The sequence below is a fragment of the Neopelma chrysocephalum genome, unplaced genomic scaffold, assembly GCF_003984885.1.
Source record: "Neopelma chrysocephalum unplaced genomic scaffold, ASM398488v2 Primary Assembly neopelma1_74, whole genome shotgun sequence".
NCBI lineage: Eukaryota > Metazoa > Chordata > Aves > Passeriformes > Pipridae > Neopelma > Neopelma chrysocephalum.
In genome coordinates, this window is record NW_020897735.1 from 6,515,003 (window position 1) to 6,531,090 (window position 16,088).

The 16,088-nt window shown below is 48.4% G+C and overlaps 3 protein-coding genes and 4 non-coding genes across 8 annotated transcripts; 5 read left to right on the top strand and 2 right to left on the bottom strand.

Annotated features, from left to right (window-relative positions):
• Positions 1–307: 307 nt before the first annotated feature.
• Positions 308–6,869, bottom strand: MED22 (mediator complex subunit 22). 2 transcript variants are annotated; one of them, XM_027687480.1, is made up of 4 exons: positions 6,699–6,869; positions 5,727–5,807; positions 5,231–5,439; positions 308–1,619 (listed from the first exon to the last, which is right to left on the bottom strand). In XM_027687480.1, the coding sequence occupies exons 1-4, from the start codon at positions 6,819–6,821 to the stop codon at positions 1,427–1,429; spliced, it is 606 nt and encodes a 201-aa protein (XP_027543281.1). In that variant the 5' UTR covers positions 6,822–6,869; the 3' UTR covers positions 308–1,426. The 2 variants fall into 2 exon arrangements, with proteins under 2 accessions (XP_027543281.1, XP_027543280.1); XM_027687479.1 differs by having other exon boundaries at positions 308–1,625.
• A 20-nt stretch (positions 6,870–6,889) lies between these two features.
• On the top strand, positions 6,890–10,985 carry RPL7A (ribosomal protein L7a). The gene is made up of 8 exons (XM_027687477.1): positions 6,890–6,947; positions 7,487–7,607; positions 8,046–8,195; positions 8,963–9,103; positions 9,434–9,513; positions 9,807–9,937; positions 10,270–10,339; positions 10,828–10,985. The coding sequence occupies exons 1-8, from the start codon at positions 6,945–6,947 to the stop codon at positions 10,930–10,932; spliced, it is 801 nt and encodes a 266-aa protein (XP_027543278.1). The 5' UTR covers positions 6,890–6,944; the 3' UTR covers positions 10,933–10,985.
• LOC113969848 lies at positions 7,898–7,970 on the top strand. The gene has a single exon (XR_003534950.1). It is a non-coding gene; the product is annotated as a small nucleolar RNA SNORD24 (small nucleolar RNA).
• LOC113969850 lies at positions 8,826–8,892 on the top strand. Its single transcript, XR_003534951.1, has one exon. It is a non-coding gene; the product is annotated as a small nucleolar RNA SNORD24 (small nucleolar RNA).
• On the top strand, positions 9,193–9,269 carry LOC113969847. The gene has a single exon (XR_003534949.1). It is a non-coding gene; the product is annotated as a small nucleolar RNA SNORD36 (small nucleolar RNA).
• On the top strand, positions 9,654–9,727 carry LOC113969841. Its single transcript, XR_003534943.1, has one exon. It is a non-coding gene; the product is annotated as a small nucleolar RNA SNORD36 (small nucleolar RNA).
• Positions 10,986–11,260: 275 nt separating the features above from the next.
• Positions 11,261–16,072, bottom strand: LOC113969574 (surfeit locus protein 1). The gene is made up of 9 exons (XM_027687472.1): positions 15,947–16,072; positions 15,182–15,263; positions 14,927–15,054; positions 14,483–14,565; positions 13,522–13,713; positions 13,138–13,210; positions 12,654–12,816; positions 11,940–12,021; positions 11,261–11,733 (listed from the first exon to the last, which is right to left on the bottom strand). The coding sequence occupies exons 1-9, from the start codon at positions 16,001–16,003 to the stop codon at positions 11,667–11,669; spliced, it is 927 nt and encodes a 308-aa protein (XP_027543273.1). The 5' UTR covers positions 16,004–16,072; the 3' UTR covers positions 11,261–11,666.
• Between the last annotated feature and the right edge of the window lie 16 nt (positions 16,073–16,088).

Sequence of the window (16,088 nt, forward strand, 5' to 3'; positions counted from 1 at the left end):
GGCCTCTCCTGGACTCGGGCCCCATCCTTCCAGCATCAGCCCGGAGCTCCCGCAGGCTGCCTGCGCTTCGCCCCTGACCTCAGATGTGGAGCTCCCAAACCCTTATTTGGGTTGGAGGACACACAAGTGCACGGGGTGAGGTCCCAGAGCACGGTCGAGTTTAGTGATGGTTTCTGTAGCCCCCAAACGGGAACGCCTGCACGGAGCAGGATTTTCTTCCCAGCCCGTGGGGGAATGCTCGTCCCATTCCATGTGCACGCTCACGTTGTCGCACTTCCACAAAGCCTCGTGGCTGAAAACACACGCCTTAAAAATTATACAAAACAGCCAACTTTTATTAAATCACCTAATTACAAAAATAAATGGAATGGAAGAAAAAGAAACCAAAAAATTATAGCAAAATTCACATCCTAGGAAAGGAGACATTACAGCAGAACGCCGGGGAAGATCAGCAGGTCGTTGGAATGCACCGGTGGCTCTGCAGTGCCCGTGAGACTGAGCTGTGGTGACCGTGTTCCAGTGCAGTGACATCCCCCTTTCAACTGCACAGCTCCAGCCACCACCAAGGGGAAGGGCAGATGATGTGCTGAGCTGCTGAACAGCTGCAGAACAAGCACCAAACGTTTCTTTGGAAGGAAACTGAGAGTAACCGAGTATCCCTCACTGCTCCCAACACCCCAGTCATCTCAGGATCTTTTTATCAGGCAAAACTAAAAGCCAACATAAACAGTAGCTTCATGTTAGCTCAGACTGTGTTAGCAGAAATTCCTGTGTAAACACTGAAGAAGGAATCGACTAAAGCTGCTTCTATTTGTGGCTTTGAGCAAGTGGCATCGTAGATCCCTCAGTCTGGTGGGGACACTGCTCTTCCACAAAGGCCTCCTGAGATCCTCCTCCCAAATCAAGAATTCAAGTTTGTGAAGCACTTTGACAGTGAAGACTGTTATGTTAAAAATGCTATAAGACTCTTTAAATTAGACCAGAGGTTGTCAGATGCCATCCTGAGAGAGCTTTAAAGCAGCCAGAATGTCAATAACTTAGGGAGGCAGAGTAAAAACCCCAAAACACTCACTGCCCCCACATTTGGCTCAAGTTATTCAATTCCCAACACTCCAGCATGTACTTACTGAGATTCACATGGAAACAAACTGGACTTCTAAAGAACTCTACACGTAACTATCACGTAAAAGCAAACCTGACTCTAGTTTGTTAGAACAATCCACTTTGCGTCTATTTATCTCTTAAGGGAGAGGAACACTCATGGCAATGTCCTGGTGGGGAGGAAGCACTGCAGCCATCCTGAGGGCAGAAACCTGCCAGCACAGCTCCAGTGCCTTCTCCCGACAGCAGGAGACGCTCAGTAGTACAGCAGGTGGAAGACTTCCAGCAGCGCGGGGCCGGTGGGAGGAGCACGTTCGGATCCTCTTCAGGAATGCTCGGCGGGGCCTGCCCCGTGCCCGTTCACGTGAGGATGCGACGGGGTCGAACTCTGGGAGGGAGCAACGCTCGGCTCCGCTGTGGCAGCTGCCAGAGGCATCGAGAGGCTCTCGGGGGACAGCGTGGCAAAGTCTTGTCTCCAGTAGGCTTCGCACAGCGGGAGATCATTGCTGTCACACAGACTGTAGCTTTCCAGAACAAACAACCCCAGTGAGGAGAGAGCAGGTGCGGTGACAGAGGAGGGGAGGGATGGGAAGGGTGAGGGGAGCAAGACAGAAGCAAAGCATTAAGAAAATGGCAAAAAAAAAATGCTGGATGTAAGGTCTGTGTTCACGAATTCATCACAAGCCGTGTGACACCAGCCTTCCCTAAGGCACCCCTGAAGGGCTGGTCCTGAACCTCATGGGCCTGGTGGGGACTGGAGCAATTTGAGACATAGAACTGGTGCTACAAACTGAAACAGAGGCTCAGTTCTCATCCAGACACTCCAAGTCTCTGAAAAATGTCCCGGCACCCCCAAATATGGGAGTTCTGCTACTGATACGAGTGAGACATGGACCTCACCCAGAATTATTTTACTCAGAATTAGATCACAACCTATGTGAGGAAAAAAAGTATCAATCCTGCTGTATGTTTCAGTTCAGCAAAAAAGCTACAATGGTTTTGGGGCCTGTCCCTGTCTAGATAAAGAAGAAACCTATTTGCACCCTTGCCCTTTCAAAAAAGTGCTCCACAGTTGGGGTCTTCTATTGAAGCTTCTCAGCCTGATTATAAAGTAGTGACAGGTCCTGCCTTTTCCCAAGGAGCCTGAGCTAACAGTGCTTCTAAAAGCAGCTAGTTGGATTCCAACACTGTAGGATATAGAGCTGGATGAACCAGCAGTGTGGGAATGTAGTGTTTTTAAACTGGCTAATTCTTGCCTGTGCTCTGATGAAAACACAACGTGGAAGGGCCAAAACTAAAAAGAAACATGGAATAAAACTGGAACAAAATCAACACGAATCCCAAAGAGAAGAAGGAGCTGCACACAGAAGAGACACCCAAGACAAAGTGAGTGCTGGAGCAGAAAGCAGCTTGCATTCAGAGAAAAACAAACCCAATGGGTCAAGTGATTTTGTTGTTGCAGCTTTATTTACATTTGTAATGTATGGACTGATGCTTAGGGAAATATTTTAAGTGTAGAATATGAGACAGTTCAAATTGCACAAACATGAAACGTGAGACCTAACCCCACACTCGAGACAGCTCCTGTGATCTCTGAGGAGGGAGCAATGGAACACAAATGCAGGTTTGGGGGTTAGGATGAGAGAAGGCAAGCTGGACCTGGAGTTACCACTTTGAGGAACAAGCACACAAAGCACTAGTTGCAAGCTGAGCTCTTTTCTGGCAGCATCACCCAGCTGGCTTTGCAGGAGAAGTGAGAAGGGAGCGGATACAGGTTTTATGTCTGGGACCTCTGCAAAATCCCTTGGAAGATCAGCCCTCAACACAGAGTGAAGCTGAGTTCAGTTAACAAAGACCTTCAGGACTGAACCAGAACTACAACTCCTGTTCTGTCATAGACTTCAGGCCATGATTTCCAAGGAGATCCTGGCCACAGCATCCAGCACATCATGGCAGGGGAGTTACTGACAAAATCTTAGGTGTGCCAGAAGCAAAACTGTTTCTCCTGCTGGCCCAGTTAGAACAGTTCTAGAAGTCTAAGCTCCACCTCTCAGGTAACACTCCTCAAAAGTCAGGGTCAGTGAGCAGCTCTGCACAGGCCCCAGAGCACTGGCCAGCCTGCTGCCCTGTCCTGGGAGGGCTCCTCAGTGCCTGGAAGGATCTTCACTACTCCCCTGAGGCACCCACCAGTCTGTGTGCAGAGGGACAGCTCTGGGAAGCTACCTGGACACAGGGCAGGGAAGCGAAGATTCCTTCAGAACAATCTCCTGGGTTTTATTTTCAAGGACCTGCTTTTGAGCCTCACCAAAACACCCACGTGCACATAAAAGGCCTGGCAAACACCTGACCCTAAAACTGAGATGCACCCCAAGGCTCCCAGGACAGAATTCCCCTTTGGGGGCAAACTGACTGTTGCATTTACAGCCACTGAAACACAACTGTGACATAACAGAAACCCTTTTCGCCATCATTAAACAATCAGGTTTCATTAAAAATATTGCAGTACCCTAATTATAAAAGGATTTTGAATAAATCACTGTTTCTGTGTTTACACAGACACAGTTTCTTTGGTGCAGAAAAAGACAGGAAAGAGCAAAGGAAGGGAGGAAGTGCTAAAAGCAAATGACCAAGTGCTACGTGGCAACAGGTTTCAGATCACAGCTCTGCAGAGTTGCCAGGTTTTCTCACCTCGTGTCCAATAAGAGTGAGCACACAGGGAAATCCATGTGATGTACACCAACATTTGTGCTTCCCTGTTAGTTCTGCCAGGAAAGGCTGCTTCACTTGGCACCTGGTGCCAGGCAGGTGAACAGACCGTGCCAGCACGGTCAGAACCCCTCAGTCCAAAAGTGACTGACTGACACACAGCGGTGGCAGCCTGGGGACAGGGTGAGGGAGCACATCTGGCACAGGTGAGGCACTGTCATCCCACACCACATCCCTCTGGACACAGCTCACTGCTCTGTGTGTGCAGCCCATGTCATGGATCTGGCAGCACCTGGACAAGTGCTTGGGTTTGTGACCGTCTCTCTTCATTTCTGAGATGTTTCTAGGATGGCTTTGACAATCCCTCCCAAAAAAACTGAATAAAGTTTGAAAAACAGATCTAAACTTTTGCTTCTAAGCTACGTCATATTAATATCTGCTTACTCTTGAAATATATATATATTATTCATAAAAAATGGCCTTACTTTCAAAGATATTGAGCAATTAGGGGTTTAGTTGACTTAACTGGGGTTATAGGCATTCAGCATTTTTAGGAAAAAAAGGAAAAGGCAAACATAGAAAATCCGGTCATTAAAATTTTAAATAAAATTTTTTAAGGTTAAGTTTCTGTTTAAAAATCCTAGCATTATTGCACTGACTTCACTTAGCTTGGACAGTGCAGCCAAAATAACCAGGTTTGCATTTTTTTTCCTCCTGCTTTCAATTCCTGCATCATCAACTAGAAGTGCTGGAGTGCATAACAAAAAAAAATAAAAAATAAAGTGTCTGAATTCTCTGAAGTCTGTTTTTCCTAAGTAACAGGCTTTAAAAAATATTAAAAATCCTACAAACAAATCAGTAATAAGTCGTTATTCCTTAGAAAAATCCTATCACAATACTTCATGATTCCATGAGACTGAGCAAGTTTTTTTTGCTCCTTTCAAATGTTCACCCCAGCAGGACTGGAGGCAGCTGGGGACAGGGGACTATGAGGGGGAAGGCACAACATGTGACCAGGTCACTTGTGAAAGAACTCACCACTGGGCTGTGGTGACATCTAATATCAGGACCCAGCTCAACAAGCTGGTCTCTGTAGGGAGAGAGCCAGAAGCTCCTTCAGAGGGATTTCCCCCAAGGAAATTCATCTCCTTTCCTAATAATTCCAACAGAAGCCTAAGCAAATTATCTGTCAGAGCTAGGATGCTGTGAATACCTCCTTCACCAGGACATTTATACCTTGTAGGGTATCTACAAGGAAAAGGCAGTTGCTTTAGTTGCAGAAAAAGAATGTGACCTAATTAAAACCAGGAGTAAAAATTTTTGGGGGGGAACATTCTCCACACCTACACTCTACTTGCTTGTCTGCACTAACTACCCCAAAAGGGCTGGAGTCGTAAGGCAGAGTCCACTGCCCTATTTGTACCTGGAAGAGTAATATTCTTCTTCTAGCTCGTACAGGTCAATGGAGATCTCATCCCTCAGGGCAATCAGCTTCTTGTCACACTCCTCCTGCAAACTCCTCAGCTGCTGGTTGCGCTGGTTGATGGCTTCGTTCACAGAGGGGAAGTCGTTGAGGATCAAGAACTGCTTCAGGTCAGACACAAGTTTCATCAGGGACTCGCCAGCTCGGACCTCGTGGCAGGGAGAAAAACCACAGATCAAAACAGGGCTTTGCTCCAGCTCCAACACAAGATCTCCCAAGCTGCTCCTTCAGCAGGATGAAGTAAAAACTCCCACATTACACAGGGATTCTCAAAAAAGCCTGTAGCTGACAAGCCACCCAGCCTTCCCCAGCCACCCCAAATACCAGTTACTGCCCCAGCAGCAGTTCTTGTGGGAGATATAAAGATCCACCAGTGAACCCAACAGCACCTGAAGGACGTGCTGCCCACAGACCTGAACAGCTCAGTGCTACTCACAATGTTTGCAGCTCTGACGTGCATCTCGTAGTTATCTTGCTCACCCTGGGTTGCTCGAGAGACTTGAGTTTCGTCCTCAATCTAAAGGAATAAAAAGTACACATATCCACCTTTACATATTTAAAATCCAGACAGACGATTACTATGTTATAAGGCATCATATATGGGAATATATGTGAATATGTGTGAATTTCATATATAGGTGAAATGTATATGTGAAAAATATATGTGTGAAATTCACATCCAGAGATGAATTTCAGTTCAATTCACATCTGGAACTGCTGGGGCACCTCTGGAGTCTACAGCACCCTCGTATCATCTTTGCTGTCCTCCCCTCTTGCTTCTGCAGTTCTCCCCCGTTCAGGAACATCACAGGATGGTCAGGAGCAGCCAGGGAGGGCTGACTGCTGTCTGCCCTGGGGAAGGGACCCTCTTCCCTCTTGGAGGAACCAGGAGAAACAGGACTGGAGCACCTCCCCTATGGAGACAGGCTGGGAAAGTTGGGGCCGTTCAGCCTGGAGAAGAGGAGGTTGCATGGAGACCTCACAGCCCCTTTCAAGTATCTGAAGGGGCTACAAAGAAAGAGAGACTCTTTGTCAGGAACTGTAGTGACAGAACAAAGAATAATGGATACAAATTGAAAGAGGGAAAACTTAGGTTAGATATTGGGAAGAGATTCTCCCCTGTGAGGGTGGGGAGGCCCTGGCACAGGTTGCCCAGAGAAGCTGTGGCTGCCCCATCCATGGGAGTGTCCAAGGCCGGGTTGGACGGGGCTTGGAGCAACCTGGGAGAGTGAGAGGTGTCTCTGCCCATAGCAGGGGGTGGGACTCGATGACCTTTGAGGTCCCTTCCAACCCCGTAATAGTCTAGGATTCTCTATGTCCCCTCATGGGCTTTGCTCTCCCCTCACAGCCCCCCCCCCCTTAGAACCCAGCCCCGCCCTTCTCCCCTCAGGAGCCGGGGGATGCCCACCTTGGCCGTCTTGATGATCTCGGTGAAGTTGTCCATGATGGACTTGACATCGTCCTTGAGGCGCTTGTTGTAGGACTGCAGCAGGGTCTCCTTGCTCTGGGGCAGCACCCGGGGCTGCGCCATGGCCGCACCTCCCCTGACGGCCCGGCCCGGCCCCGCCCCGCCCGCCTCTCGCGAGACCTCCCGCGGCGGCCCGCCGATATCTCCCGGCATGCCCCGCGACGCCCCTCTCTCCCTCCGCCCAAGATGGTGAGTGATGGCGGCGGCCGGGGGGGGCCGGGGCCATCCGCCTCCATCCGCCGCCCTCGAGGGGCCGCGGCGCCACGGGCAGGGCCGCGCGGGCGCTGGGCAGCCCTGGCAGGTGGTGGAGGGGCGTTCCGTGCCCGATTCGCGGTGGCCGCGGAAGGCCGGGTGTGGGCCTGTCCCGCCTCCGGCAGCGCGGCCGGGCCGCGGCGGGTCCCCGGTGTGGGCCGGGTCCCGGTGGTCGGACCGTCACCGCTGTGGGGTTGTCTCGGCTGCTGTCGGGGAACACGGGGCCGAGCGAGGCCATTGACACGCGCATTTGGTCGTTGTCGCGCTCCAGGAGGTTTGTAAACCTTGTAAAGGCAAAGCGGAAGATTTGCGCTCTCTGGAAGAGCAGGAAGCTCTTCTGGCTCTTCTCCCTGCTCTGGGAGGTGGCATTTATTTTCCGCCTGGGAAAATAAACGCGTTTCCATGGTGGGAGGGTAACTCTTTCATGCATGCAAGTGTGGAGGCAATAGAAGGCAGTGTGTGTTTCTTGCTTGCAGCCGAAAGGAAAGAAGGCCAAGGGCAAGAAGGTGGCCCCGGCCCCTGCTGTAGTCAAGAAGCAGGAGGCCAAGAAGGTCGTCAATCCCCTCTTTGAGAAGAGGCCCAAGAACTTTGGCATTGGTGAGTAATTGGGATATTTGGGACGTTTGGTCCACTTTGTTCTATGGACAGATGTCTAAATTATAAACAAATCAATGCTGTAGAGTGGAGAGAGTGATGGAGGCAGTTACCTTGCTGCTTTGAGTTAGCTGCTGTCCTTCATGTGAAGGTGGTGTTGGACAATTTGCCAGACTTCCATTATTACTTGTCCTAATGGATGCATTACGTGCTCCTTTTGGGGTGAATCTTGCTCTTTTGCCTGTGTTTGTGGTAAATAATTCAGCCCTGTGCAGTGCCGCTTTTGTACGGGGTGCAGATGATGTGAAAGAATATTTGCTATCTGAGTGGCTGTGCTGACACATCACCACCAAGATCACTGATGCCCCTGTGCTGCTCCCTGCTGCTGCTGCTGCTGCTGCGGGTTTGGGGCAGCTCTGAGCTGAGGGCTGTGTTTTTTAGGACAGGACATCCAGCCAAAGCGGGACCTCACTCGGTTTGTGAAATGGCCCCGGTACATCCGGCTGCAGCGCCAGAGATCCATCCTCTACAAACGCCTCAAGGTGCCTCCTGCCATTAACCAGTTCACCCAGGCCCTGGACCGCCAGACAGGTAAGGATGTGCCCCACATCCTTGGGTTTAAATGGGATGTGCCTCAGGGAAGGGGAGAGAAACTGGAATCTGGAGCATGTCTGTTTAGGGAGGCTCTAATAGTGATAGATAGTTGATGTGTGAATTTGCTGCTTTAAGCCTTGATTGCTGCTGTGTACCCTGAAAAGGGTGTTAGAAAACAGCAAAGCTTCTACTTACTGACCCAAACCCAGCCTTATCTTAACTGTGTTTCTATCAGAGTCCATTCTTCCAACTCAATGTGGAATCTCCCAGGGTTCTTCTAATTGTGTAAACACATTGAGAAACCTGTAGGAGGAAATCCAGCATCCTGCAGGCTGGCATTGAAATGAGGGAAGAAGGGACTTCAGGGTCTTCCTTGAATGAGTAAAAGTTTTTTCCAGGTGACAGTGTCTGTGCAAGAAAACTTGGACATATGTAGAGTAATTCCCTTCTTGTAGATGTTGCCAAACAAGTTCCTTGCTTTAAAGGAGACTGTGCACCACCTCTAACCATAACTGCTGTGGGGCTCCACAGGCATTTCCTCATCCAGACAGTGAAGGAGCTCTCAGAGCCATCAGAGGTGCACTTAGAGGTAAATAGGGGCTCTGAAGGTTCTTTTCTCTTGGACTGTGCAAATGATGATCGCTTTTTGCTGCCTAAACACACGTGATGACAAACCACCAAGATCGCTGATGCACTTCAGTGTTTTAAAAAGCGACGCTTAGGTTTTCAGGTTGTGCAACTAATGAGTAGATGTTCTCTTCCAGCCACACAGCTCCTGAAGCTGGCACACAAATACAGGCCAGAAAATAAGCAAGAGAAGAAGCAGAGGCTCCTGGCACGTGCTGAGCAGAAAGCTGCAGGAAAGGGAGATGCTCCAACTAAGAGGCCACCCGTCCTCCGAGCAGGTGACTGTGTGCCTGGACTTGGCTGATGGCAAACAAGGAGTGTGGTGCTTGGTTAGAGAGAAAACTGATAAACAGGCTTGGACAAGCTATTGCAATGATGTATGAATTTCTTCACCTGAGCTCAAAGTGAAGAGCAAAAAAGACGAGCTTTTTAACCCTGAGCTTTAGCAAATTGTCCATGAAATGTCTTTGGGCTGCTGATGTGGAAAGTTTTCATGACTTCCGTAATGAGGCTGCGTTATGGAACCTGAGCTGCTTGTGTGAGGCTTTTATGAAAGCTCTGAAAATACACTGAGCAGAATCAAAGCTTATCTATAACTTGTTTTTCAGGTATTAACAGTGTCACAACTCTGGTGGAGAACAAGAAGGCTCAGCTTGTAGTTATTGCCCACGATGTAGACCCCATTGAGGTGAGCATTTTACAGGCTACCTGTGGAACTTAAGGTGGGGTCAGAAGTGGTCTTGAGGTGAAAATGCATACAAATACACATTTACCATAACTGGGATGCTTATGCTTATTGGTAGTTGGTGTGACAGTGAGGCTGGGCCCTTGCAATGATGTTTTGAATTTCTTCACCTGAACCAGCAGTGAAGAGCAAAACGAGCTTTTTAACACTGAGCAGTTGGCCACAGCCCAGGCTGATGCCAAGGGTGAAAAGATGTTCTCCCTCCTTTACACAGCACAATTCCCTTTCCTTTTCAGCTGGTGGTGTTCCTGCCAGCCCTGTGCCGCAAGATGGGAGTGCCCTACTGCATCATCAAGGGCAAAGCCAGGCTGGGCCGACTGGTCCACAGGAAGACTTGTACCTCAGTTGCCTTCACCCAGGTTAACCCGTAAGTAGTAGCAAACTTGGGTCTCTCTAAAATGAAATAACACCTTTTTAATGTCTAATAAAAATGTGTCAGCTGGATCCTGAAGCTGCAGGTTATTTTGGGTTACCAAAATGGATCATTACTCTAAAATATGTGTGTGGAACTGTTAGCCTTAATCTGAGTAGTGCAGATTCTAAAGTATTGATGGGTTGGAGTGTTAACCCTTTGCAAGTGATGCTTATGGTTAACCTGAAAAACTGGGTTTGCCACTAGAAGTTCTCAAATCCTGTGGCTAAATATTTATGGAAAACGTTAAATCAAGGCTCTAAAAAAATTAAAACTGTCACCAACAGGGAGGATAAGGGAGCCCTTGCCAAGCTGGTGGAGGCTGTCAAGACCAACTACAATGACAGATATGACGAGGTAAGATTCTCTGTGCTGCTGGCCTTGTCTTGGATTTTATTCTGTTAAAATTCCCAAAAGCTTCCTGGAGATATTCAGATTTTTTCAGACATAGTGACACCAGTTTATAGTCTGTTGGGTGTGTTACACCTAGAGTTGCTTATGGTGTACCCAGATTCTTTACCCAAGCATGGGGTAAAATGTGAATGCTGTCACCAAGTGAGGAGTAAACAGTGCAATCCCAGGGCAAGGATTGTAGAAAAGGCAAACAGGTTCTGCTTGGCTGAACTCCATACCCCAAGTCCAGGAGTTACTTGATGGCTGAACCCAACACCCCTCATGAGGAAAAGTCTTAAGCTCTTCTTTCTCTTTGCTGTCCTGAAATATAGTTCAGTGCTTGAAATGTGTAGGACTTTGTAGCTGAGGGAGCTCTTCCCTTGGTGTAGAAGGAATGGAATTGTGTGAGTTTGATTGCATGAGGCCTCTAACCTGTCCTCCCTTCTTTGCAGATCCGTCGTCACTGGGGCGGGAATGTCCTGGGTCCAAAATCGGTGGCTCGCATTGCTAAGCTGGAAAAAGCAAAGGCTAAAGAGCTGGCTACTAAGCTGGGCTGAAGATGTACTGGATTGCTTTGTACATAAAGAGAATAAACCCCAGCTAAGTTTCAGTGGTCTCTGTTACTGGGGGCAGGGGGTGGCACAGTGGCACTACTGCACTTCTGTTTGCCTTCCATGAAATGACAGAACAGTGCTGTGCAGAAGTGGCTGCACAGAGCAGGTTATTATTTCACTTGGAACAACTGCCCTTGATTACTAGTTCTGTGTAATAATTCCTCTCCCTTGAACACACAGCTGAGCAACAGCTGCTCAGCTGCACATCCTGGATCCACAGTAACCTGCAATTTAGGTCTGTTACTGTTCAGTGTAAGATGCACGATGCAAGTCACAAAGCAGAGACGGCCTTTATTTACTCTGATGCAATGACTTTGAGCCACTCTTGACCTCAGGAATGGCTACTCTTTGATTCACAAAATCCTTTGGATTTTTCTTTTGGAAAACACAGCACTGCAGATGTTAAAATGTTGTAGCTTACAATCAACCACAACAGAAAAATGTGTCCTTGATTACTGTTTTAAGTTCAGTGCTTCCAAGCTGCAGCCAAGTCACGCTGGTGGGAGCTCAGAGTCTGCAGGGGTTGCTTAAAAGTTGATTTGCAGCTTGATAGAGGCACATGTTTGCTGAACACTGCCCTGAAATCCTGGGTGTTTCAGCTGTTCAGGACTGATCAGGCTCCTATCTTCTATAAAAGTCTGCTCCTGACTGTAGTACAAATAGGTTACACATTCCCCTCACCGAGGTATCTTCTGTATAAATTTCCTGTACCACATGAACGAGGTTGCAGCACATAAGCCATACCTATGAGAGAGAATAAAGCCACACATTCACACCTTTCCAAGGTGGACTGCACCTTTCTAGGGCAGCTACACTAACTGATTATTTCACATCACCTTGGAAATGTTACTTCAGTTAAAAATTCAGGCTTTTGTAGCTTAAAAACTCATGCAGGCAGGACTTTACATCCCAGAGCACCCCAGGGAAGGTCAGCCAGACTGGTCCCTTACCAGGTGACGATGTACTGCATGTGCTCGTTCCGCAGGCTCACTCTGGTCTGGCCACCAATGGGCCCCCCTGGGATGGTGCTTCCTGCAGGGATGACACAGCCAAGTTAAATCTTTAGCCTGCACAGTGCAGAGCTGCCCTGGCTGTGAGAGAGGGGATGAAGGTTGTAAGTCTGGTGGATACCCTGCTCCTCTTCTGGGGCAGTGGTGTTCCCAAGTTCATAGAATCACAGAATGGTTTGGGTGGCAAGGGACCTTGAATGCCATCTCATTCCAACTCCTGCCATGGGCAGGGACACCTTCCACTATCCCAGGTTGCTCCAAACCCTGTACAAGCTGGCCTTGAACACTTCCAGGGATGGGGCAGCCACAGCTTCTCTGGGCAACCTGTGCCAGGGCTTCACCACCCTCACAGGGAAGAGTTTGTTTCCTAATATCCCATCTAACCCTGCCTTCTGTCAGTTTGAACATTCCCCCTTGTCCTACCACTCCATGCTCTTGGCTAAAGTCCCTTTCCAGCTCACTTTCAGGCCCCTGTCACCTTCAAAACTGGGATAGCAGAGTACAGGAAGAGAAAGATGCAATACCTTGTTGGACTTGATACTAGAAGTCTTTACAAATGATTCTATGGCTCTACCTTTCCAGGTGCCCAGGGAAAGTAACAAACTGAATGGAAAGGGAGGGAGACTGGTGGGGTTGGGTTCCTGTGTGACTTACTGAAATCTGCATCAATGAAGATGGGCTCAGCACCGGTCACCTTGGCCATGGCCTCCAGGTCTCGGTAGTGCCAGCGGTTTTGTTCAATGTTATTCTCAGGCACAAAGGGTTTCCGGGTCTCTGTTAACCTCACCACCCCCGTGAGATCGATTTCATCTTCAATCTAAAGGAGAAGTGCAGAGAGGAAAAAACGAATCTTTCAAGATTCATTTCATATTCTGGCACACTGAGTCCTGCCAGGAAAACATGGCACTAGCAGGGTCTGAGCATACATGAAACTGTTGTGTCTTGGATGTGCTGTAACACAGCAAGGGAAAAAAAGCAGAACAAGAACAGCTCCTTGTTTGTAAAACACATTATTTACTAAAAAAAAGGTGGGAAACAAAGGTTTGTCTTTGAAAAGCACAATGACTGTTTAAGTCACCTCCCATGATGCTGAACATGGGCAGAAAGTAACACCCCACATTCCCTGGATCCCCCTTACCTGTCCCTTCAGCCTGGTCTCTGGTTTCAATTTCTTTCTGGGCACAAATCCTCGGTTGACTAAAATCGTGACCCTAGAGTTACACACAGAAGTAAGTCTCAGGACTGAAAGGAAATTTATTCCTGCAGCTGCTTAGAACTAAAGACCAAAGAAAAGCAACCCACACGTTTGCTGCCATTTCTTTTTGTCATGTTAAAAGAAAATGTTAAAAGCGCACGTTAAAGGAGAATTTAAATACAATTTCAAATTGAGCCTCAGTGACTGCACAGTCTGTGAGAGAAACCTTTTAAGGGAGGGGGAGTGATTGATGTAAATCTAACCACAACTCAGCTTTTCCAAATGGAAGTGAGGTGCTCAGGTGGACCACAACTCTCCTTAACTCACCCCAGCTCTGTGCAGTAGAAGGGGGTGACGACGTTGGCTCCGTTCTCCGGGTGGGATGTCAGCCGCCCGGCTTCCCGGGCTTCCCGCTCCGGGTCCACCAGCGACCGTGGCAGAATGTAGAGCTCCTTGGAGTGGTCGAAACGCCCTCGGACCTTCACAGGCCTGTACTCCAACTCCTTCAGTTCCATGGGGCTGCATGGAACAAGAGGAAAACAAAATCATGACGGGCAAATTAAATTAGGGGATTTTATCACGGGATTCTCCTTTTCCCTAATGGTTTGCTCCAGAGCCAGCTGGCAAGCAGAAGACAAACACCTCATGGAATATGCAGCTGGCTCAATATTTTGTTACTATCACAGGGAGTGATGATCAGGAGTATCCTGAGAGAAGTTCTTTTCCATGATATCTGCAACCCAGATATCACAGAACTGATGAGCAGGTGGATTCACTACCTGTGCATCCAGCCATGGGAAGCGTTTCTTTCCCATCCCAGACCATGAAATCCAACAACTGAGACATTCTGACAGTTGTGCCAGGTGGCCAAGTGACCTTAAAAACCTCTCTCATATCTCACACAACTGCTCAACACAAGGGGCAGGGCCTGCTGTTGATCCAAGACTACCTGTTGTAAGAATAATTCCTTTGGGACGTCAGATGCCAGCTACCAAGGCCTCCTTGCCCAGGAGGATTATATATGGTATGAACTACATCCCACATTCTCCTGAACAGAGATTCATCCTTTTCCCATGCATTTAGAATATCCCATAGGAAAGTATTCACTTATACTTTTACTAAAAATAAGAAAATTAACAGGATCTCTCTCTAATTTGCTGGTACATCCCAATTCCCATCACAGTCCTTCATTTTCATGCAGGTTAGTTCAGCACAAGCTCATTAGTGCAGGGTCCATATCTAATATCCCCAGCACCCTGTAGATAATAAACCATCCCAGCTTCCATACTCTAATGTCAGAGGGATAGGGTCTGCTGTAATTCTTGATGCCAGTTGTGCAATCAAATCTAATTTCCATTTTCGTCGCTGAACCTGAAAGTACACAAACACAAAAGTAATTCTTTAGGGTAGAACAGAGCAATGCAATAACCTCAGCAAGCCTTGAAATCTTGGTTATAATTTTTTCATCAGACCTGGCCTAAAACAGGGTAATTGGAGATATGAAAATGGAGGCTACTGACTTTAATTTGAGAAAACACACTGAAATAAAAGTGTAAAAAACAAGAATTTCTCCTTTAAGGACTTACAAATGGACACTTGGAAAACAGAAATGTAAAACAACAGCAAATCTTTACCCAGCCTGTGATTTGGACTAAATTAAACAGCCAGAGACTGAAAAATCTGACAGCCCTCAAGTGCTCATTTCTTGAAAAAATTAAATATTTATTTGTACCTGCCATGTGCCGAGACCAAAGGTGGTCAGAGGAACCAGGAGAAGGCCCCATTTCAGTAAGGCATCATCACCAGATGTGTCAGCAGCTGCTGCAGAACTCCGTGGTCTGCAGAACCTCAAGCAAACATCTAGAGAAAAACAGAATGAGGAACAGGATTTATAGAGAAGAGGTGCCAGATTCCTGAAGGAAATGTCACTTTGGTATTAGGCTGAAGCAGGGCAGAAGCCCAAACAAATTTTAGGTATCATTCTTACCTTTAGTGTGCTGAACCAGCCCAGAACCTGCTTTAGTTAGGGGATATCCAAAAAACGTTCTTCTGATCAAGCAAGGTGATACCTACATGGAATAAGAAGGATCCTTTATAGCAGCTCTGCTTTGTAAAACTTCTATCTAGGTGGTATCACTCACCTTCATGACTGCAGGAAATTTTGCTTCCTCACTGATTTTGAGCAACTGCCTGTGAAACGCTATGGGCCAGGTTATAATTCAAACAAAATAAAGTTAGATTCCAGTTGCAGAGCTGACTACAGCACAGCAAATGAACTTCCATCAGCACTATCAGCAAATACACACAGCAGCCTAATCTGTATTCTTGACACAAATGGGGGACAGGATCAGGGGATGGGATGAGGGGATGGGATGAGAGGAGAAGATGAGGGGACTGGATCAGGGGACAGGAGGAGGGGACAGGATCAGGGGACAGGATGAGGGGACAGGATCAGGGGATGGGATCAGAGAACAGGAGGAGGGGACAGGATGACGGTACAGGATCAAGGGACAAGAGGAGGGGACAAGATCAGGGGATGGGATCAGGGGACAGGAGGAAGGGACTGGATGAGAGTTCAGGATCAGAGGACAAGATGAGGGGACAGGATCAGAGGATGGGATGGGGGACAGGATGAGGGGACAGGATCAGGGGATGGGATCAGGGGACAGGAGGAGGGGACAGGTTAAGAGGATGGGATCAGGGGACAGGATGAGGGGTTTTCCCGGCCCGGCCCCGCTCCCCCGAGCCTCACCCGGCCCCGCCGCTCCCGCAGCAGCCTCAGCCCGGAGCTCAGCACCATCCCGGCCATGGCCCCACCGGCCCCGCTCCTCCCAGCCCGGATTAACCCGGCCCGGTCCCCGCGGTCTCCCCCCGCCGCCCCGCCGTGCCCGCGG